This window comes from Crassostrea angulata, chromosome 4 (genome assembly GCF_025612915.1).
Source record: "Crassostrea angulata isolate pt1a10 chromosome 4, ASM2561291v2, whole genome shotgun sequence".
Taxonomy (NCBI): domain Eukaryota; kingdom Metazoa; phylum Mollusca; class Bivalvia; order Ostreida; family Ostreidae; genus Magallana; species Magallana angulata.
This window is the reverse complement of record NC_069114.1, coordinates 3,389,901-3,414,321: the sequence shown is the minus strand read 5'-3', so window position 1 is coordinate 3,414,321 and position 24,421 is coordinate 3,389,901. Positions and strand designations below refer to the sequence as shown.

At 32.2% G+C, this 24,421-nt stretch overlaps 2 protein-coding genes across 2 annotated transcripts in view; both read right to left on the bottom strand.

Annotated features, from left to right (window-relative positions):
• Window positions 1–3,762: 3,762 nt before the first annotated feature.
• On the bottom strand, window positions 3,763–13,082 carry LOC128180237 (uncharacterized). Its single transcript, XM_052848164.1, has 4 exons — window positions 12,820–13,082; window positions 8,732–8,957; window positions 4,987–5,223; window positions 3,763–4,007 (listed from the first exon to the last, which is right to left on the bottom strand). The coding sequence occupies exons 1-4, from the start codon at window positions 12,826–12,828 to the stop codon at window positions 3,763–3,765; spliced, it is 717 nt and encodes a 238-aa protein (XP_052704124.1). The 5' UTR covers window positions 12,829–13,082.
• Window positions 13,083–17,454: 4,372 nt separating this feature from the next.
• LOC128180540 (transient receptor potential cation channel subfamily M member-like 2) overlaps window positions 17,455–24,421 on the bottom strand; it is a 57,812-nt gene continuing 50,845 nt past the window's right edge. The window contains exons 19-21 of the mRNA XM_052848656.1: window positions 19,946–20,105; window positions 19,542–19,681; window positions 17,455–19,190 (exon numbers count right to left, since the gene is read on the bottom strand). Coding sequence (XP_052704616.1) covers window positions 19,084–19,190; window positions 19,542–19,681; window positions 19,946–20,105 — 407 coding nt within the window. The 3' untranslated portion in view covers window positions 17,455–19,083. The remainder of the gene's footprint in view (window positions 19,191–19,541; window positions 19,682–19,945; window positions 20,106–24,421) is intronic.

The window sequence follows — 24,421 nt, the reverse complement described above, 5'->3', positions numbered from 1 at the left end:
TAAAATTTAAAATGTCTTACAAGCCACAAAACTTCCAAACTGAAGATGAATTAATGAAATAGTTAAGCGTATCATTAAAAGTGAGAAAACCTGTACCTTACTTACTTAACCAAAAAAAGGAAAGTATAGTTTTACCAATATTTGGTTGTTTTTATTAGCTTACATACAACTTGTTTAATGTCATTTTTTTCTATTTGTAAAAATTGATAAATATGCATGTCATCACTACTACTCTATGAAATTTTTTAATACATGTATAATATATTAATTTAATCCGTTAAATATCAGATTTCGTGGTTTTAGTAGTTGAAATAATTATCAAAATAAATTATTTATTAGGATGCAATATTCAGTTAATAGTATATTGATGCGACAGTTGGCCATTCATTTCTAATTCTAGAAATTTTAATTTTCACTAATCATACGAGAATAGATACCTACAAATATCATTGAATCATCATGATTTGTTATCTTTGAATTTGAATACTACTATGGTTCCATCAATAACGAATACAAATTTTTGTGGATTTCGTTGTTATGTTTATCCACAAAATGAAATGTTCATTGAAGTGCAATTTCTACTAGCACTGATGGGATCATTGGCCACGAATTTACACCTCCTTAAAACTGTGATTATCACTGTTTCTACGAAAATTAATGACCATGCATATTATTGAAACCACAGTAGAAATTGATAAGGTTTTCTTGAATTTGTTTTGATACAAATCAATCCCGTGCGCTGATTTTTAGCTCACCTGAGCTGAAAGCTCAAGTGAGCTATTCTGATCACATTTTGTCCGTCGTCCTTCTGTCTGTCCGTCCGTCCGTCTGTAAACTGTTTACATTTTGAACTTCTTCTCTAAAACCGCTTATCCAATTTCAACCAAATTTGGCACAAAGCATCCTTATGGAAGGGCAAATATAAATTGCAGAAATAAAAGTCCGATCTGTATTCAAAGTGGAGAAAACCTTGAAACTGTAGAAAAAGGGGGGTGCATTTTTAAAAATATTCTTCTCAAGAACTACTGAGTCCAATTCAACGTAGTTTAGCATAAATTTTCCTTATGGGAAGGAAACTATAATTTGCAAAAATTAAAGGCTAATTCTGTTTCAAATCTTAGTTATTACGAAAATAATAATAAAGGAAAGGCGTGTTTCAGCTTCGGGTTCGGCATCCGGTAAAATGGGTAGGCAAGACTTGGCCTGGGCAAAACAAAAGATTGGCAGTTATTAATCTGCCAATCTCATTAAAATTTCAGGATATTTGATGGACAGTATATTTGTATTCGCTGTAAATATTGCTGCAAAATAATGCGTATTTGGAATTGACGATTGCCGATCTGCCCCGGCCTTTATTTTGCCACGGCCCGGGTTTGCATACCCATTTTACCAAGACTCATATTCTATACTTACAAAACGAGGTTCTTTGTTTAAAGCAGCCATGACATTATACGAAAAAGGGTCGATCTGACTATGATGAATTTGTTTGTTATACAACAGTTTAGCGTATGAAAGGAACATTTTGAAACATGCAAAATATATTGGTGCCGATTTTGTGAAGTAAATTGAGGCTAAATATTTTAATGCGTTGACAGTTTTCACATATTACGTTGGTGTTAGCTTGTTCTGATTTTCGTTTCGTTTTCATTATTTATGCTTTGTAACCTGGAACTATCGTCTGTATTTCGTGATTTTTACATATCAAATCAAACAGAGACTTCGGTAAATCAAACAGTTAACTGTTTACCTGCGCAAATTAAGCAAAATCTGATGTATCAAAAAAGAACTGAAATACAATTCATTCTATCGGTAATTCGGCATTATCTTTTGCGTATTGGTAGATTAATTTTGTTAAGATGCTCGGCATTTTCTCGAGTTTATTCAGTTTAAATAGAGTTTGATATCGCTGACGGAAATATGTAGGTATAATACATATATATATATATATATATATATATATATATATATATATATATATATATATATATATATATATATATATATATATATATATGATTCATTTCGAAAAAATAAATTGTGTTCTAAAGGAGAAAAGATGGACATTAAAGTGGGTGATTTATGTATAGTATTCATGTATACACTAGTATATAATATACTAGTATATGATTCATTTCGAAAAAATAAATTGTGTTCTTTCTTTGTTATAGTGCATGTTTCTTGTGTTTAATTTGTTTACAATTTCTATTTACTAACCATATTTGAGTGTTAAGCTTCGAATTATAAGCAAGATACAGAGATTTGCTCACAATTTTATGTTTGTACACCGATCTTAAAAACTAAAGATTAAAAAAGTAAAAAAAAATTGTCAATATTTATTAAGAAAATTGTCAAAGTCTGTTCTTCCAGAAACCAACTTTAACAACTTATTGTATTGTAAACTTAACCTTCTTTCGTCATTTTTACTCCTACTGTACTTGTGATCCTTGACTGTGTTTGTGTACTTTTGTATAAACTGATTTAAAACCTCAAATACCAGTGAACTGGTCATGAGTGAATAAAAGAATTAAAAATCTTAGGCCATTCTTTTTTTCCATTTTAAATGCTGAATAGGAAATACCAAGTTAAAAATCTTAAGCTGAATGTAATAAACTCATGTGAACAAAATATGACTCAAACTTAGGCGAACTGTGAGCTTTGTATCTTGCTTATAATTCTATGATTGACGTTAAAATTTTGGTTGAACATTAGAAATTCTATATGAATGTATGTTAAATACTTGTACATACAAAATAAAAGAATGATATTCTGTATATACCTACTCTCTGGGGCCCCCTCTTTATACAATAAATAATATGAAATCTACATCAATTTTGATAGTTTTTCAGACACGAGTAAATAAAAACGACATCTTTAAAACAGTTCCCATAGTTCTAACACATTTCTGTTGCGGGGATAAAGTATTTATCGCTATTCCTAAGAAAATATCACAGCGGGAAATTATCCTGGTTTGTACGCGAGGTAAATAACAGTAATTTAATTATAATGGAGAAGACAAATTAAATTTTTGAATGTTTTTAATTTGAGGAATTGAGCACATTGAGGTACAATTTCCTTCTTCACATCTATACATGTAGGATTTTAAAAATAAAATACAATAACTATTATATATATTTTTTTTTAAAAATACAATAACTAGTAAGTAGTTGATGAAAAAAATGTATCTATATGCTCTAATATATTTTGATCACTTTACAAAGTGGGGGGGGGGGGGGGGGCAGAACGAAAATATAGGGAATTGGAAGTTAACAACTTAACAGTGTACTCCTACCAAATGTTTAGTTTTATATTTTGCGTAGGATTTTCTTATTCTGGTAAAAAATAGTATTTCATGAAGGTACAATGTCAAAGATTACGTGTATGCAAAAATAAGTGTAAAATTCGAATGCTTGACAATATTTTTTTTTGTTATTCTACCGAGGGACCATATGGCACAATATCTTTTGAACGCCCATTGTTGCTCAGGTGAGCGATGTGGCCCCAAGGGCCTCTTGTTTTTTTAAGTTTCGCACTTTAAATGAATATACGCTAATGACGGCCATTTATAGCTGTTTTTTTTAGTTTATGTTGTAATGTTGTAAATAAAAAAAATACTCTAACACTTTGCGATGCGATTTGACTGAAAAAATTCCCAAACCAAACAATCATTTCGTCGGTTTATGTATATACCGTAGTACATGTGATCTTTACTAACATTCAAAATATAAATACAAAACATTGAAGACATCTTAAGAAACGTATGGTTTATTGCTTGGAACAAACAGCACAAACTAGTTCTCTCCCGGCAACATACGGAGGACATTTCAAGGAACCACATGCAGCCTCTACCATGTAAAACAGTTTACCATCTTTATTTGTAGCGCCACCGTGTAAGGCGTCTGGATGACTGTCAACACAAGTGTACGTTGTTCCAGCATCATGGTTATAATAACCCGCCATAAGATAACCATGATACTCTAGCTTCCATCCTTTGTAACACGATCTTCTTGCTACAATGGCAATTCAGTTTATAAAGTTTCATATTTTTTAAAGCCATCGTGATGATAATACGTGACGATTAAGATAGTTGTAATTGATATAGTTCTAAAGTGACTTACAGACAATTAATAAAAATGGGTTAAAACATAGACTTTGCAAAAATATTGATTTTTTAAAGGAATATTTGTTTTTCTATATGCAATATTATATTGAATGACGTTTAATACAAAAACTAATCCAAATAACAACTACATTGTGTATAACGATTTATATTATGAATGCAGTTTTTTTAATCGTGCTCAAAAATCATGATTTAGCTTTCCAAATAAATTTGAATCACGCCACGTTTTATGTTTTTCTGAAATTTTTTAATCGTTAACTTAGAAATGCAATGTACAGTTGCACAAACCTTTTAGCAAGAATTTAGTATGTTTAAGAATTATTTCTCATTCATTTTAAGTCTCAACACAAATGAGCTCTATTTGATTTAAAGAATTCAACTTATTCAAACAAAATGGGTATATATTCTCGCAATAATACTTTAATACCAATTAATTGAAGAAAAAAACCTGTTTTGATTTTTATATTCATTGATATGGTAGATATATAAATATATATATATATATATATATATATATATATATATATATATATATATATATATATATATATATATGGTCAGCTACTTTGATCTAAAGTGTCATTAATGAACGATTTGGCCAAAACGTCTCTTTGTGATTTAACTATAGGACATAGAACAATTAGTTTAAAATTTAATTGTATATCAGAACTTTCAATTCTAGTAATCAAATAAACCAAAGAACTACAATCTTTTATATACCTAACTGCGTATGTAACTGGAGTTCGATTATTTTCTTCACGTTTAACATTTATAAAAAATATATGTATTATATCAAAAACAGGTCATTTTGTTAAGCACAAGTACATCACATCCAGAAAAGCGCATTACTTTTCATTTGCCGTACTAACCTGGAAACATCTGAACAACGGACCTTTGCCGAACCAGACAAACGGCACACGGAACATCGTGATCGTGAAGTGTTTGGCTGTTGCCTTTAAAACTTTCTGTTTCATATTCTGCGCCATAAACGTAAGCTTTGTATCCTTCATGCCCATCAGTGTGCATCCCCCACTCAGGATTCCTCGGTAAACACAGAGGTTCTACAGCTGCTCCTTTATGACTGCAATGGGACCCTCCGGTGAACCCTACACGTAAAAATAATACAACAACAAGAGGCCAAGGGGCCACATCGCTCACCTGAGCAACAATATCTCTAACTCGGATCAAATTAGCATTACAGTATCATAATCAAAATAACTTTACAACTAAGTACAGTAGATCTTGCTCAAAATTTTTATAAAAATCTATCGATTTTTTATTAACATATTTTCATAGTAAATATCAATCCCCTATTGTTGTTGTGTCTGTAAGAAGATTTTTCAATTTCTATATATCCCCCCCCCCCATTGTGGCCCCGCTTTTCCCTAGGGAACCATGTTTTGATCCAAGATTAATTTACATAACCCGTGCTTTCACACAAGTTACTGCTTTTTGGACTAAAAACTATTATATAATATTTCTAAAGATGTTTTTCTATATAATCTTATGTAAAAATTCACCCCCTATTGTTACCCTGCCCTACCCCTGGGGACATGGGGACCATGATTTAAACAGACTTGGATCTAGACTATATGATGATGCCTCTCCACAAGTATGAGCTTTTCTGGCCAAAGAGGTTTAAAAAAGGATTGTTAAAGTTTTTCTCCATATACATGTACTCCTATGTAACAGTTTGACCCCCCCCCCCCCCCCCATTGTGGCCCCAACCTAACCCCAGGAACCATGATTTGATTAAATTGAATCAACACTATCTGAGGATGCCCCAACACAAGTTTTGAGGAGAAGATTTTTAAAGATTTTCTCTATATATTCCTATGTAAATATTTTAACCCCCCCCCCCCCATTGTGGCCCCATCCTACCCCTGGGGACCATAATTTGAACAAACTTAAATCTACACTTCCTGAGGATACGTCAACTCTAATTTGATCTTTTGTGGCCAAATAGTTTTTTCGAAGAATATTTTTAAAGTTTTTTCTATATACGTGTATTCCTATGACAAAAGTTGACACCATTGATGACCCACTGTACCCCTGGAGACCATGATCTGAACAAACTTGAATCTACACTATCTGAAGATGCTTCCACTCAAATTTAATCTTTTCTGGTCAAAGAGTTTTTTAGAAGAAGATCTTTAAAGATTTCTCTATATATTCCTATGTAAAAATTCACCCCCCTAATGTGGCCCCACCCTACCCCCAAGGACCATGATTTGAACAAACTTGAATCTAAACTATCTGAAAATGCTTCAACTCCAATTTCAGCTTTTGTGGCCTTATAGTTTTTAAGAAGAAGATTCTAAAAGATTTTCTCCATATTTTGCAATGTAAAGATTTGATCCACTTTGCGGTCCCAACCTACTACCAGTGACTCTGAATTGAACAAACTTAAATCTACACTATCTGAAAATGCTTCCACTCCAATTTGAGCTTTTGTGGCCTTATAGTTTTTAAGAAGAGGATGTTTAATGATTTTCTCTATATATTCCAATGTAAAATTTTAATCCCCATTTTGGCTCCACCCTACCTCAGCTGGGGATCAAAATTTGAACAATTTCGAATCTACACTATCTAAAAATGCTTTTACTCCAATACATGTATGAGCTTTTCTGGCCGAAGAGTTTTTTGAATATTTTCTCTATTTATTCCAATGTAAAAAGTTTACCCCCATTGTGGACCCATCCTATCTCCTGGAACCATAATTTGAACAAACTTGAATCTACACTATCTGAAGATGCTTCGACTCCAATTTGAGCTTTTCTGGCCAAGTAGTTTTTTGAGAAGAATTTTTTAAAAGATTTTCTCTATATATTCCACTGTAAGAATTCATCCCCCTTTTGGGGCCCCACCCTACAACCAGGGACCATGATTTGAACAAACTTGAATTTACACTATTTTAGGATACTTCAGCTCTAATTTGAGCTTTTGTGGCCAAATGGATTTTGAAAAGAAGATTTTTAAAGCTTTTCTCTAGATACATGTATTTCTATGTAAAAATTTGATCCCCCATTGTGGCCCCAGCCTACCCACGGGAACCATGATTTGAAGAAACTTAAATCTACACTACCTGAGGATGCCTCCACACAAGTTTAATCTTTTCTGTCCAAATAATTTTTGAGAAGATTTTTAAAGATTTTTTCTATACATTCTTATGTAAAAATCATTCCCCCATCGTGGCTCCATCGTATCCCCGGTGACCATGATTTGAACAAACTTGCATCTACACTACCTGATGATGCTTCAGTACAAGTTACAGCTTTTCTGGCTTATAGTTTTTGAGAAAAAGTTTTTTAAAAATAATTTCAATAAATCTTAATTATCTCCCCTTAAAAGAGGGTGTGTCCCTTCATTTGAAAAAAACTTGCATCCCCCTCACCTACTGATGTTTTGAGCAAAGTTTGGCTGAAATCTACCAAGTGGTTCTTGAGAAGAAGATGAAAATTGAAAAAGTTTACAACAACGCCGACAGACAACGGACAACATTTAATCTGAAAGGCTCACTTGAGAGCTAATTATGTAAAAAGGGAGTTGTGTACAAATGGAATATGTGCCACAGACGTGAATTTTACGTGATTTTTCAGTAACAAACATTAGGTAAAATTAACTTTCACAACTATTTAAAGTTCATTTATTATATCGTATATCAGGTTTTTTCCGCGTCATGTTTTTCCGCGATTCAGAACCTAGAACGGTATATAAAATTTACGCGAATCGAATTTTCACTATTTCAATGTCATAGTGAAAATATAATTCAAGTTTTTTTTAACCCTGTGAAGTAAGAGGGTTAAAGTATCTAAATTGCCGCTCATTATAATAAAAAAAAATTCGGACAAACCATTTACACGATTTCCTTAATGTTCAATAATTACCGATAATTATTTTCAGAGACGCAAACAGTCATAGATAAATAGATCATGTACCGTTACATATACCAGTAGCTCAGGTATGATTAGACATCGGGTTACGCAAGAAAAGCGACCGTTTTAATTAGCTTGTCAATGGATTATTAAATAAACTATGAGGCTTACATTATCTTGCGCTTGCTTCCGATCCCGCAATTTCTACTCTAAACTTACTGAACACAGTTCATTGTACTTTTACATACCTGTTTACGTCATAATGAAAGAGGGAACTATATTATTTATATATTATAAGAACAACACTTTGTATCAAATTTACGCTGATATATTTTCCGCGATTCGGAAATCGTCGCGAACAAAGCGGAAATTGGATACACGCGGAAAAAACCTGATATACGGTATTTCCCTGGCAATGATTTCCAATTTCACCATTGATGAATAAATATTGATCTCTAAATTATTTTTAGGCTCATATACAGTGTAGTTCATAATTTTTCAAGAAATGCATCATTTGTTTTAGATCAGTGTTTATCTCTACCCGATTAAAAACTTCTTTATAGTAGTTTTGATATACCTGAATGTACTAACTCAGCATTGGAAGGGCATTTTTTCTTTCCCCATCTGGTGTAAACGACACTACTGTTAACAGGGTCTGTTAAGAAACAAATTCATTAAGTTGTCTTACTATTTCATAACCTGGCTCCGAAAAACTTCACTTTAAAGATTCTTATCTTACGAGATTTTACGGTAGAATTCATGCTTTCCTTCAGCTCCTTTATTGACTTTTCAACAACGTCAGTAAAACTTTTGAATTCCCGCCTCAAAACTTCTACTTGGTATGCTCCTAGAGCAGACGACAGCTGTCCTGTCAGATAGCCTTGCAACATGTTCTTGCAGCTTTCGGCGTTCGTCTTCGTTGGTGTAGCAGCAATTAGCAATAACAGCATTGCTAATTTCGTCCTCTGAGCAAGAATTTAAACAAACAATGTACGAATAATCATAATATACAGATATAAACTTTTTTTTTTTTTTTTTTTTTTTTTTTTATTTGCAATTTTTTGTAATTACATTTTTCACATTCATACATACACAAACATACATACCATAGATTATAAGTAATTATACTATAAAGTTGATACAATCAGGAAAAAAAACTATATGACTTCTGCTCTAGATCTTGTATATATTAAACATCACAGAAAAGATTTTTCCATTCAGACCATATTGTATTATGTTTGTAAAAAGAAGAATTTCTAATTGCTAGACAACTTTCAATTTCATATCTATAAAGTAAATGACACATTAGTCCAGCAATGTTTGGGGTTTTTTTATTACAAAGACATTGAAAAATATACTGTTTGGTAAATAAAATTAGAAAATTAATGACTAAATTTGACTTTGAGGGAGGAGCCTCTCCGAATAATACATTGATTGCATTAAAACCAACTCTCTTTGAGACAGTATTGTAAATATGCATACTCAAACTATTCCAGATAGCAAGTACAATAGGACAAGATGTGAAAATATGTTCAATGGTTTCAACTTCACTCTTGCAGAAAGTACAAGTGTCATTATCAACTAATTTTAACTTTTTCAAGTAAGCTTTAACTGGGAGAAGTCTATGTAATGTTCTATATTGTAACCATTGTATAGAAGAGTCTTTAGTGACCTTGAAACATATTTTAAACACATCCTGTAAAATTAATTCAGGATATCCTCTTTGTACAATAGTGGAATTCCATCTTCTAATTGATGTTGGTAAAATACCTACTGTATTAGTATTAATTAATTTGTAAATATGCTTGGTACATTTCTTGTATAAAAGAATTTCAACACAATGATAAGGAACAAAAGGACCAATGCTATGGCTGTAGGTTTCCTTACAGAACTTTGAACCTTTTACAAACTTTGCTACAGCACTAATCATACTGTTGTATTGCATAAAACATATTTCAAAATTGAATTTCTTTTCAAAATCAGATTTTGATAGAAATGATCCATTTTCATATAAAAAGTCTTTCACAATTTTAACACCTCTTCTGTACCATTCTTTATAAAACACAGGCTTTTTATCCACCTTAATTTTAGAATTAAACCAAACTGGAGCATATGTTATGTTATCATTTAAAATTCGACTTTGGTTAAAATGTGTATTCAATACAATAAGCCATGACTTCAGAACATCTCTCCAAAAAGTGTTGGTACAGTTGTTCAAAAGATTTTCAATAAAAGCATCACCAAAATCCAAAAATCCAGACACAATATCTCCAAACACTGCTTTAAAAATACTCAACCAAGATTGTCCCCCCTGCACTAGTCTTTGTATCCAGGAACACTTTAAAGAAATTATAAAATTATTCAAGTTCACCATATTCAAGCCTCCTGCAAAGAGGTTTTGTGTCACGACTGAGCGTTTAATTTTATCACACTTGGATTTCCAAATAAATCTAAAAAAATCATTGTTCAAAAAATTAATAGTTTCTATTCTTGGATTTGGTAATGAAATAAGTAAATGGTTTATTTTTGGGATAATAAGACTTTTAAGTACAGTAAGTCTTCCTATGGGAGTAAGAATTCGCCTTTCCCATTGTTGGATGAGTGCAGAGATTTTTGGAATTTGAATATTATAATTTAATTCTGGAATTTGTTCCAAGTCAACAGAAAAATGAATACCTAATAATACAAATTCAGTGGCTCCCCAATCTAATTTCCATCTAGAGTGATGAAAGACTTCGGATGAAAATTTTTTTGAGCCAAACCATACAATTTTTGTTTTTGAGCTATTAACTTTCAACCCCGATATTTTTGAAAATAATTCTAAAGTTTCGAGAGCATTAAATAAAGATGAAGCAGAACCGTCAAGAATAAGGGATGTATCATCTGCATACTGGGATATTTTATGTTCTCTATCATACACAAAAATGCCTCTAATATCTTTATTTTGTTTAATTAGTATAGCCAATATTTCAGCACAAAGAATGAAAAGATATGGGGCTACAGGGTCACCCTGACGACATCCTCGCTGTATTTCAAACTGTTGCGACAAAAAGCCGCTTTGGAGAATAGCCGCTTTAAAATTTGTATTGAGAATTTTTACCCATTTGATGATATGATTTCCGAATCCAAAAAAAAGTAACACCTTATAAATAAATGACCATGAAATTGAATCGAAAGCTTTTTCAAAGTCAATAAGCATGAGTAATCCAGGGATATTCTTGACTTCTGTATAAGACATAAGATCATAAATAAATCGTGTATTTTCACCAATGTATCTACCCTGTATGAAACCAGTCTGAGTATTAGAAATAAGTAAATCAAGAGTAGATTTTATCCTAAGACTGACACATCCAGATATTAACTTGTAAAAAACATTCAATAGTGTAATTGGTCGCCAATTTTTTAGGAATTGTCTAGGTTTGTCACCTTTAGGTAGGCATGATATAACTCCTAACCTCTGAGACACTGGCAATTCTTCACGTAAAAATATTTGGTTAATTGCTTTTGTTATATAGTTTTTAAGATCAGCCCAAAAGAACTTATAAAATTCAGCTGTGAAACCATCACTTCCAGGCGACTTGTTATTTTTCATGCTTTTTAAAACACTTAATATTTCACCTTCACTGAAGTTTTTATCTAAAATTTTAGATGTTGATTTATCTAATTTTGAAATATTATGAGGCTGGATAGTTGATTCTAAATCTATATCAGAAAGCTCATAATCTGCATTTTTAAAAAGATTCTCATAATAAGCTTTCACCTCATCCATGATTTCTAACTGATTATATAAAGTCTTCTCTTCTGATACTACAACTTTTTTAATAATTTTATTAAGAAAATTTCTTGACTCTAAATGACAGAAATATTTAGTAGGTTTTTCTCCTTCATCTACCCATTTTGCACGAGAGCGTATAAAGTGTCCTCGTAATTTTTCTTTTCTGAAATTTTCAAGAGCTGCTTGTTTTTCCTCTAACAATGAAAGATCAACTACATTACTATTTTCTAGCTCATTAATATCTGATATCAGTTGCTTTTCTATCTTGTCATTGTTCTTCTTCCTATAAGATGAATAAGAAATTGTCAAGCCCCTTATTTCCATGAGAAGAATTTCCAAAAATGCAGACTCATCTATGGAGTTTTTATATTGATCTTTAACTGACTGAATGACTTCTTTAACTTTTTCAACATAAGTTCTATCCCGAAGTAAATTATTATTAAATTTCCATAGCCCTCTACCTCTTAAAAAAGTATTAAATTTAAATTCAAATACAACAGCAGAGTGGTCTGACCTATACCCAGATTTGATCGAGACATTCTCAACAATATTTGAAAGATTTTCTGAAATCAATATATAGTCAAGTCTCCCTTGTTTTAATGGATTTCTCTTTCTCCATGTGTAAGCTTTTTTATCAGGGTTAAGAATACGATAGTAGTCAATCAGACATAAGTCGCTCATAATTTCTAGCAATTTTTCTTTAGCTTTTGGATTATTAACATGTGAATAATTATGAGTGTCAAGAGTTTGATTGAGGGCTATATTAAAATCACCACAAAGAATATAATAGTCATTGTCAAACTCTAAAAAACATTCACGTACTTCTTCAAAAAAATCTGGACGTTCAACCATGATCTGATATGGAGACTAAACAGACATTCATACTAGACATTCATACAAAAAGGCCTAAAGAAATAACAGCATTGCTAATTCCGTCCTCTGAGCAAGAATTTAAACAAACAATGTACGAATAATCATAATATACAGATATAAACTTAATAACTGTACAATTTATGTTTCCTTCTATTTTATCAACGAATTGCATACCATACCATGTTCATGACTGGAATACCCTAAAAATATATAAACAGAAGAGTTGTATGCCGTTTGTGTCACCGATAACATGTTACTTTGCGTTATATTTATATAATTTGACAGCATACATGTAAAGCATTCTCTGCAATTAACACGAAATATCATAATCAAATTGAAATATGACACCAGGTATTGATAGGTACACATATGTTGTGGTTATTCCGTGATTTTACTTCATTTGGACACACAAAATCTGCGTTTACACTAAAAGTGCTCTATATTTATTAAATATCAACCAAGTAAAGAATAAAAAGAATTTTCAAAAAATGTTCATAAGTCTTTATCAGATGATTGATATTTTAAAAAAAAGTATTAAGAAAAACAGTTTGAGATGTTGTAAAATTAATCTGATTTATGAATTTTACAAATGTACAATCATTTGCGCTTCTTTTCTAATAGCACATGAATGAAAATTACATATATATTGACATTAAATACATTGTATACAGTATATAATATTTTCTTTATACGATATTCAAATTAGACAACAAATCGATTGCTTTCGTGTTCTAATTCAATTATTTGTTCGGAAATGTTTTCATTTCATAAACTTTTACTGTCATTAGATTAATAAGAACATTTTCACATTCATCAGTTTTGTTTTCTTAACAAAAAATATTATATCAAACAAATATTTATTAAATATTACATGTATTTTGCAATTGTACATTAATTGTGACCAAATATTAAAAAACTGCAGCGTGTCGTTACAATTTCCATAGGATGTGTTGTTATATTTACCTATCGACAAGACCCCTCTCTCTTGGCCAGTATGATTTTGTCCCCATTCTGTTTGTCAGACGAGATGGTATTGAAATAGTTGTAGAGCTAGTGTTTTAGTCAAGTTCATTAGTACAAAGTCTTTACCAAGTAATTCTTTTAACCTTATTTGAAGTCTGGACATTATTCCATAAACCTTAATATTCCAGAGGACGTTCGGAAGATTCCACTGATATTTTTTTTGTATTTAAGGGGGAGGCATACTTTTAGTAAGTTTTTATCATATGAATCTAATACGTAGTAGCTTCCCGGGCGGTGGGAGGGATTCAGACACGCCCGACCCCATTTTTTGATATGCATATTATCTTGATGTGCAGGTATTAATCATAAACGTAAATATGTAATTGGATGTAGATTAAGTGCGAAAAAAAGCACAAATAATTTTCAAACCAATCTGAAATACGAGAATCATCATCAGCATTCTTAAATATGTATATTATAAACATTAAAGTGCAATGTAAGAATATAATTCATAAATATATTTTCAATTGTCTTTTCTATAATCTGTTTGATGTTATGCATGTGTCGCAGGGATACAATCGAATAAAATTTATTGTTTTCCCTTGGACTGAAATGTCACACTTTCATTGGTTTAAACATAGCACGTGACTACCTCATATATCTCTATATTTGTTCGGTGAGAAATAATATTAGGCATTATTATGCCTTCTGTCAGTTTGTCACTATATATTCAATACTCATCTATTTTTGCATAGTATTAAAGGATTTATATAGCGTAAGCATACTATGCCGAAATTGAGCGCGGCAAATGTTTTCAACGAAAATCTTTCAAGCGCCGACAGCGGGCTTCGAACTCACGACGCTAAAATCATTGATTCTAGCATGAAGCCCAACGCGTTACCGCTACGCTGAATTAGCCGTTATTATGCACACCGGTATTTTGGTATATAAAACGTAGATATATACGACTGACATCAAGCAATTAAAATTATTCATTTTTCCAAAAAAAAACTTCATTATTGACGGTAATTTTAAAGTTAAAGTTTCCTTATATGTTTTACGGTGCGACTGTTGGGGCGAGCACAGCATGTGATCAAACAATGAATTATAATAAATTAATAAAATAAAATTAACAACGTGAAATTTGAATGCCAAAAAATAAAACATACCTATTTTTCAGTAAATTTTCATTATTCATAGTTTATAAGATTTGTTATAATTTATTTATTTATATGTAGAACAATAGTTTAATCTCAGATACAATGTTGTTAAATAATAAAGATTTTAATATATAAATATGATGAGTCAAGTTTTATATGTAAGTTTAAGAAAAAATGTCTACTGCAAAAAAAAGGGGGAAATCAATCAATCAATCATAATCACAATCACTTTAAAAGAGGAGATGCAGTGCAATGAATGAATCTTATAAACTATGAATAATAAATTCTAATCCTATGCTAAAACTTTTTTCATTTTTGTCAATTTATGCATAGAAAATCGACTTACCATGGATTTGCCCCTCTACTTAAAAAAAAATAATTAATGTTTAATTTTACTTTTAATTTACGCTTAAAAATATTTGCTTATCTTGTTAAAAGAACATGGTGTTGTCCCCCCCCCCCCGCATGTAATAAATGGAAGTGAAAATAAAGAAACCATTGAACTGCTAAAGAGCTGAAGGATTAGAATTTTCATGATTTATTTTTCTTTTGCTTGCAAAGATTTTTTGGATGAGGCTGCCATCCACCCACCCACCCCCTTTAAAAAAAGGCGCTGCTACGTATAACGTTACGTTTCAGGAAATTACCGTAATTATAGTGAATAAAATATTTGTGAGCATTCATCCAAATTAGTGCAATTTACAACTGTTTCCTGTATCTGAAGAAATGTCCTTATTCGTCAGCTGTTCTTTATCTTAGCCTTTGCAAGATTTTAAGAGGATTTTGGTCATTTCAGCAGATTTACAATAACTTCAATTAGAGTAATTTCCCCTTATCAGTGCTTATTGTGACGTCAAAGCTGAAGTTGGTTAAGTGTCGTCTTACTCTTTAAAACTCCCCTGAGAAATAAAAGTATGCGAAGTATACTGTTTTATTTACTTAAAAAGCATGATGTTCTTAAAATTACACATCTTAAAAGCTTTTCAAAGGTTTTACTTTGATTCTCGGGAGAACGTGATGTTGGAACGTGAGGTTGGAAACCATTGGTACTATGAATTGTGGGTCAAAATTTACTGACTCCGAAAAAATATATCGGATCAATGTGTAAACGTTTGTGACGTCACACGATTATTTTTGATTGAAAGTGTACTGAGGTTAACTTTAAAGGTAACATTGACTGCATGTCGCTTACATCGTTATTGTTTTTACTGTCTAAATTTGTCTTGCTGATTCTCGTGAGAGTGTGAAGTGATAAAAATTGCCATGATTACAGGGAACTACTGGGACGATTAAAACGATGCATTACTGGTCCGATTTACTGACGCCAAAAAAATCCGTTGAATGAATGTGCAACTAGTCCGAATTTTCTATTCACACACGCCTTGCCGGTAGAGCTCGCTTGCAGCGCCGGCGAGCTGCGCTCGCTATAAACTTTTGAACAAATTGACTGAACATTTTTCAAAGAAATTCTACATGACAATCACAAAAACGCTTTTTTAAATGACGCTTGATAAATAATGTTCAAGAAAAAAAATTCACTGAGATTTCGTCTGCTAAACATTTCGAGTTTTCTCGGTAAGGCCAAACGTCTCTCTATTTCTTGAAAAGATCATAAACCTTTGTTGACTTTTTATTGTACAACAACTTGTTGATTAAATAAACAATCAAATCAATTGATTACACGTAATTTGAAAAGCAACAACAAACGCTTGCTTTTCCGGTGATTATTTTAAGGGACTTGTCAACACTCGAACGTCAGAGTTACTTATAGCAAAGCACGTCAGTATATTTAACAGTCGGCATAATAATAACAATAGTGTTGTGTTGTGCATGTACTATGCCTAAATAGTAGTCAGGGTTTGATACATAGTGCACTCGCCTAAATAGTAGTCAGGGTTTGATACATAGTGCACTCGCCTCCGGCTCGTGCACCATGTATCAAACCCTGACTACTATTTAGGCATAGTACATGCACAACACAACACTATTATATAAATAGTATTTATGAAATCATTTATTTACTTATTCATTCATCCATACATTTCATTATTAACTCATTCATGGTTCACTCATGTTTGACTGGTATTCGTGTTCTGTCACGTGATTGTGTTATTTTGTGTTGTGATTCATAGCTACAGAATGTCTATATTTGGAAGTAGGTTTTATGGGTGTGTATGGTCAGTGCGCATGTGTGAGTGATAGCACTCAATTTATAATGTTTTGCACCATGGTTTTAAAACTTAACTCGTTTGCCATCAGACAGCGACAATTTTACGACTTGTCTGTTTTAATAGATTGAGACTGTCATCACAATACGTTAAAGTTCTACTAAAGGTGAATTTGGTCACCTTCTCAGCATTATCATTGTCATTCATCATAATAAAGTAACGTTGGAAAACTGAACCATGCATTCTTTTGTTTATTTTGTACTAGGAATAACGACCCCGTGACACGTGAACTAAATTTAGAACATTCTTTAATACCTAGGTTATCTTCGTTACATTCTTTTTCAAATTTGTTTTAAAAAAATATGTATAATATGTATAACAACATTTAAAACCAACTTTACCTGATTAGTTTAAGAATTCATCTGTCCTGTCGTAAATTTTGAATTTCTTCTCCCCTATTTGGGCCTCTATCGCAAATGATGTGATAATTTTACCGCGTGGTTTATAGATAAGTTAGCGTTGTTCAGAGACAGACGGAATTTTAGTTACTTTTGTATTGCATGATCGGATTATTTATAAAGTGTGTGATTTGTGATATATTCTGTACAGTTTCACAAATGTGTTTCCTGATACTTTATTGTACAGCATAGAGACGCATTTGAAAAACTGTATTACAGTAAAATAAGTACACCTTCACGGAGAAAAAAGATGGAGGGGTGGGGGACAATGTTCTATCCACAGAAATGATGGAGGAAATACAATGAAACATTATATCTTTAACATCAACTGTGAGCTATCTGCAAGAATCGCTGTAAGAATAAGTGCAAGTTGCGTGAATTGGACTAAAATTCGTGTAAACGGTGTAAACGGTGTATATACTAACCTTACAACTTAACAACTTATCATGTTGTAAATTTTAAATTTACACCCTCCAAGTAAATTCAAAATATTTACATATCTCTTTTCAGAATTAAAAATATGTTGAATTTGCGTTCTTTTATTTTGAGATTGGAGGTTTTCTCTGTTCTCAGTTGATGGTGTTATAGTCCAGTAGATGCATTGTTCTGTTAGAGTTTATCATTATTTTACATTCCGGTCATAGATGGCAGTACTAGTAGCGTTTAGTTAGTAAATGTTAGTCGGTTGTCCTATGCATTCTATATATTTTTTAAATGATCATTTGGATTAAATCCTTGTGATATTCTCTCCCTGTTTATATGTCGCATTACGATTTTTATTTTATATTTTTTTCTTTGAATACACATACGGTGCAGTGGATAGCGATTTTAACTCCTGATACTGTTAAGACTACAACAAACATAAATTCAATATATTTGTTTTCAAAGTCAAATGTTAAAAAAATGACCATCGAGTCAATTTTAAAACCCGACTCAAAATTCAGTTCGCAACAGAATTAGCATGTTGTAATTGGAATATTTTAATCCCCTTCATTCCGAATTACTCGGTTATAATATCGACATCATACTTTTTCTATTATGCCTGGCATCTACCTGGTGATCTCTAAGTCCAACCCTCCGTCTTTTTATTCTGACTTGCACACATTTACACTTTCGTCAACTAAAAGATTGATTGATTTTTTCTAACAATTTATTAATCAATATTGTTCTTTTTATTTGAGAACTTGTAAAATGAAAGATAGTATCATAATTACTTAATACACTGATGCTTTGTTAATGAAACCGGAACTAGTGGTATGAAATCATAAATTAGAGTCATTGTTTATTCATTGTTCCTGGGTATGTAATTTTTTTAAAAATATGACTCAGATATCCCGCGATCTCACATGTAGACAATCAACTGATAGAAATTAATTAAGATGCATAGTCTTCTTGTAATACGTCTACTTTAGAACTATAGAAATCACAGTGATAAGGATAATATTGTAAACAGATGAAAACACAAGTGCACGTGCTAAAACAAATCAGGAGATACGGATAACAGTCAAAAGAATTAAACCCGATAAACTGTACAAGAATAACAAAAGAAGGATACAAATGATATTGTTATTATCGTAATAAATTAGATATTGGATATGTAACTATATAACTTTAATATTTATCATGCTACATGTACAGTATGATAAAACTTGTCAACAAATATTTAAGATAACAACACTTTTTCAGTCACTTTTTTAAAGTTTGTCAAGAATTCTTAGCGCTGTTACTTCCTGAAAGTTCTGCCGGTATTCCTTAATTAAATGATCCTTACTATCATTGTCATCCTTAAGGCAACATATTCCTATAAATATAAAGGAAGTTTTTTAAAGTTTGTTTATTTGTTTAATGTATTGGTCTTCGTTTTTTTTTTTCATTTAAGTGTACATGTATATATTATAATAACTATTTTTTTAGTTAAAAAGTCTTTAAGAACAAAACAAAATAAAACAATACAATAAAAAAGTAAACAAATAGACATTAGACAAATAAATGAAGAAAAAAAGCAATAACATGACAATGTATGGCGTTTTTGCTCAATCTTTTAAAATTTTGTCAATTCATTAAAATATTCCATCGGGTTATTTTAACATTTAATTCTGCTGTAATAATCATACTGATATAAACTTTCGTGTTTGCCTCACTGTTTGCTTACCTGGACGTACAATGAAGCGATAGGGGAGAAAAATCAGGTTGATGGGTGACGGAATCCGCCAGTCATAGTCATTGATTACAGTGTACCGCTCAAAGCGCCATAATTTTTCCGAATTTTCTTGTACTCTCTCAAATGTATAGCTACAAACAATTACTTTATTGTTATTTGTCTGTATAGCAAACAATACTTCTGGTTCACAAGAAATACATGTATATGAAAATTGTACATACACACCCAACAAAAAACGAGTTTAATATGAAAAAATGTCGTCATCCAGACAATATTGCTTGTACTAGTATATGTAAACATTTCAACGTGTATTTTTAAACCTTTTGCTTTCGTCATTGACATAATTGTTGTTGACTGATAGATATACATGTGAGTAAAATATTGCTTCGTTTTACCTGAACATAGCAATAACAAGGTTGACCAATAATAGGTTCGAGAACAAAAGGTAGATGGCTGCTACTGCCTGTACTGTCCAGTCCTCTTGGGGACAACGGTTAATAGAGGGGTCAGCTTCCCAAATAGAGGTTATATTGGTGCAATCTGATTGGTCGCTACCTAATAATAATTGTAATTAAACAAATATAATAATGATGACAATCCCGAAAGTCAACACACGCTTAATATAAATAGGATATCAAAATGTGGAAGTATACATTAACAAGAGGCCCATGGGCCACATCGCTCACCTGAGGAACAATGGGTATGATAAAATCAGCTTAATGAAGTCATAATACAAACAATCTGGACAATGTACAATAATACATGTAGATCCTGTAAAAATAAAATCCATTTCCCCCCCTGGATATTCTTATGTTTATAATCAATAGTCCCTTTTCTAACAGGATGATTTTATAGTCATATCACATGTTGAGTATTGCAGTCCTCAAAAAGATCCTTTACAATTGTTTATATATGGGATATTACTCTACATCAAACTCTGAACCTTCTTGTGAGGCCGAAGAATTGTCCTGGAGCCAAAGTCTTAACAATTATAAAGAATCATCTGGCTGATTAGTTTCTGAGAAGAAGATTTTAAAAGATTTACTGTATATATTCATTTGTAAAACTTTAACAACCCCCCCCCCCCCAATGTGGCCTCACCCTACCCCCAGGGATCATGTTTTCACAACTTTGAATCTACACTACCTGAGGATACTTCAGCACAAGTTTCCGCTTTCCTGGCTGATTAGTTTCTGAGAAAAAGATTTTCAAAGATTTACTCTATATATTCCTATGTAAAACTTCGACCCCTCATTGTGGCCCCACCCTACCCCCAGGGATCATGAATTTCACAACTTTGAATCTACACTGCCTGAGGATGCTTCCACACAAGTTTCAGCTTTTCTTGCTGATTAGTTTCTGAGAAGAAGATTTTTAAAGATTTACTCTATATATTCCTATGTAAAACTTTGACCACCCCATTGTGGCCCCACCTTGCCCCCGGGGGTTATGATTTTCACAACTTTGAATCTACACTACCTGAGGATACTTCCACACAAGTTTCAGCTTTCCTGGCTGATTAGTTTCTGAGAAGAAGATTTTCAAAGATTTACTCTATATATTCCTTTGTAAAACTTTAACACCCCCCCTCCCAATGTGGCCTCACCCTACCCCTGGGGGTCATGTTTTCACAACTTTGAATTTACACTCCCTGAGGATGCTTCCACACAAGTTTCAGCTTTCCAGGCTGATTAGTTTCTGAGAAGAAGATTTTTAAATATTTACTCTATATATTCCTATGTAAAACTTCGACCCCCCATTGTGCCCCACCCTACCCCCAGGGATCATGAATTTCACAAATTTGAATCTACACTACCTGAGGATGCTTCCACACAAGTTTCAGCTTTCCTGGCTGATTAGTTTCGCGGGGGTGTTAAGGAAGCATATGGGCAATATGCCGTCTTATTTTGACTGTTGTATTCAAAATCGTGAAATTAAAAAAAATATTTTAAATAAGATCAAAAACTTAGTATTATCCTTTAAAATAGATGTCAGTGCAATAAAATCGGGTAGTACATCACTGCCACATTGGTGCGTTATCACGTGACAACTATAAATAGCTTACGTATCTTCCTTAACATAAAATGAGATAGAACAATACTACCCCGCGGTTTCCAAAATAAAATAAACATACCAAGTGAAGGCAAAACATCTCAATTTATTTAAAACCGCTGCTAGAATCCTATGTTTTTCCTTATTAAAAAGTTATCCATCCGGTTCTCGTAAAACCTTCCCAACTTTTATAAAGTTTGCACGGAAAACGGCAAATTGCATTAAAACAACACACGCCATGGGATTATAGTAGCACTTTTCAATTTAAGCATTTATCAAACTAACGATACATATAAAATTTCAAGTTCAATATACACGGGGTAGTGTTGTTCTAGTCGGATTTTTATATCGTAAACAACGACAGAGGAAAGCCTGGCCGATAATTAAAAGCAAATTTACATACCTTTTAGCGAATAATTTATAAAACTAACATCTCCCCCAGTATCCTTATGTTCAATTCTCAATAAATCACACCATAATACTTTATTAGAGTTCTTAGATTAATTATATTTTGAATATGTTTACAATGCTTTCCGATCAAATTCACACGACATTCAACTTTAGTCATGACGTCATTAATGTGTAAATCTACGTAATACAAACTAATTTCTGGCAAAAATTGTCTTCAGTATTTTTTATTTGTTTTTGGTCTACGTTTCGTTGCTTATATATTTGAATATGTACATAATAACTAAGATTTGTGATTTACCGGAATTACATGTAACTCAGATTCCATATGCTTCCTTAACACCCCCGCGTTCTGAGAAGATTTTTAAATATTTACTTTATAAGATTTACTCTATATATTCTTTTGTAAAACTTCGACCTCCCATTGTGGCCCCACCCTACCCCTGGGGGTCATGATTTTCACAACTTTGAATCTACACTACCTGAGGATGCTTCCACGCAAGTTTCAGCTTTCCTGGCTGATTAGTTTCTGAGAAGAAGATTTTTAAAGATTTACTCTATATATTCCTATGTAAAACTTCGACCCCCATTGTGCCCTGCTTTACCCCTGGGGGTCATGATTTTCACAACTTTGAATCTACACTACCTGAGGACTCTTCCACACAAGTTTCAGCTTTCCTGGCTGATTAGTTTCTGAGAAAAAGATTTTCAAAGATTTACTCTATATATTCCTATGTAAAACTTCGACCCTCCATTGTGCACCGCTTTACTCCTGGGGGTCATGATTTTCACAACTGTGAATCTACAGTACCTGAGGATGCTTCCACACAAGTTTCAGCTTTCCTGGCTGATTAGTTTCTGAGAAGAAGATTTTTAAAGATTTACTCTATATATTCCTATGTAAAACTTCGACCCCCCCCCCCCCATTGTGACCCCATCCTACCCCCGGGGGTCATGAATTTCACAATTTTGAATCTACACTACCTGAGGATGCTTCCACACAAGTTTCAGCTTTCCTGGCTTTCTGGTACTTGAGAAGAAGATTTTTGAAAATTTCTCGAAATTTTTCATTAATTTCTAATTATCTCCCCTTAAAAACGAGTGTGGCCCTTAATTTTCACAACTTTGAATCCCCTTTGCCTAAGGATGATTCGTGTAGAGTTTGGTTGAAATTGGCCCAGTAGTTCTTGAGAAGATGTTGAAAATGTGAAAAGTTTACGGACAGACGGACACGGACAGACAGAAAGACGGACAGACGGACGACAGACAAAATGTGATCAGAATAGCTCACTTGAGCTTTCAGCTCAGGTGAGCTAATAAAAAAACACTTAGCATATGCAGATTTAAAGGTTTTGATTGAGGGATAAACATAATAATGTTTCCGTACATAATTGGGTAAATGAAAGGAACATACATTACATGAATACCTCTATTGATAATTTATAACACTACTTAAAATGAATTATAGTTTTATACACTTTATTGATATGTTTAGATGAACGAACTAAATATGTTTTACACTATCTAGTAATATCAGTAGACATTAAATAAAACTAAGCTATAACAGATGAAAATACATGCTTTTTACAAACTGTAATTAAGGTACTTGTTTTAAAAAGACTAATGGCCGTGTGATAAGAGATATAACTTCAGAAAAACAAATCTATGTTGGGGAAATCATTAACATATATAATTATGTTCTTAGTTGTATTTTCTCAAGTTTAAAGTTTCTTTCTGTTATGTATCCAAATAATATAATTGACTTAAAATCAGTAAGTTAGTATAACTAGGTTAAGGTTACTTGTTTAATTAAGGTAATTAGCTGCAAAAAACAGATTCAGACTGTGCATAACAAATGCCTATGCTTCATTCACTTTCGGATTAAGGTATCCGATCCATATTAGGACCTAATTTTTCAACCTTGAATATCCATCATGTATTTAATACTTTGATATTAATCTAAAGTATTTTAGAGTAGAAAAATATTTACCGAGAGAAATTTTCAAAAATATTGTTAAATAAGCAGTAATCAATTAATGAAGATTGCATGATGGTCCACGGGGATAAGCACATTTTTTAAAAGAAAATACTAGGAAGATCAAAAAATGATTTGGTGGAAAGATGAATTTTATCATAAGGAATACCAAAACTATTGAAAATTTTTTTAATACTGTATGGATTTTTAAAAAAATAATATTTTATAGAATAAAGCAAAGGGGCGCACTTCTTCAAGAAAAGGAAAATTAAGGTAATTAATTAGGACCCATTCCACCCTTACATATTGATACTTAAACATGAAAATTGTGTCAAAATATACTGAGTATTAAGCACATACATTTCTGTTATGCACCCAAATTCATTGAATCTGGGCTATTATTGATCGGATACCTTAATTCGGTTGTTTATGGTTT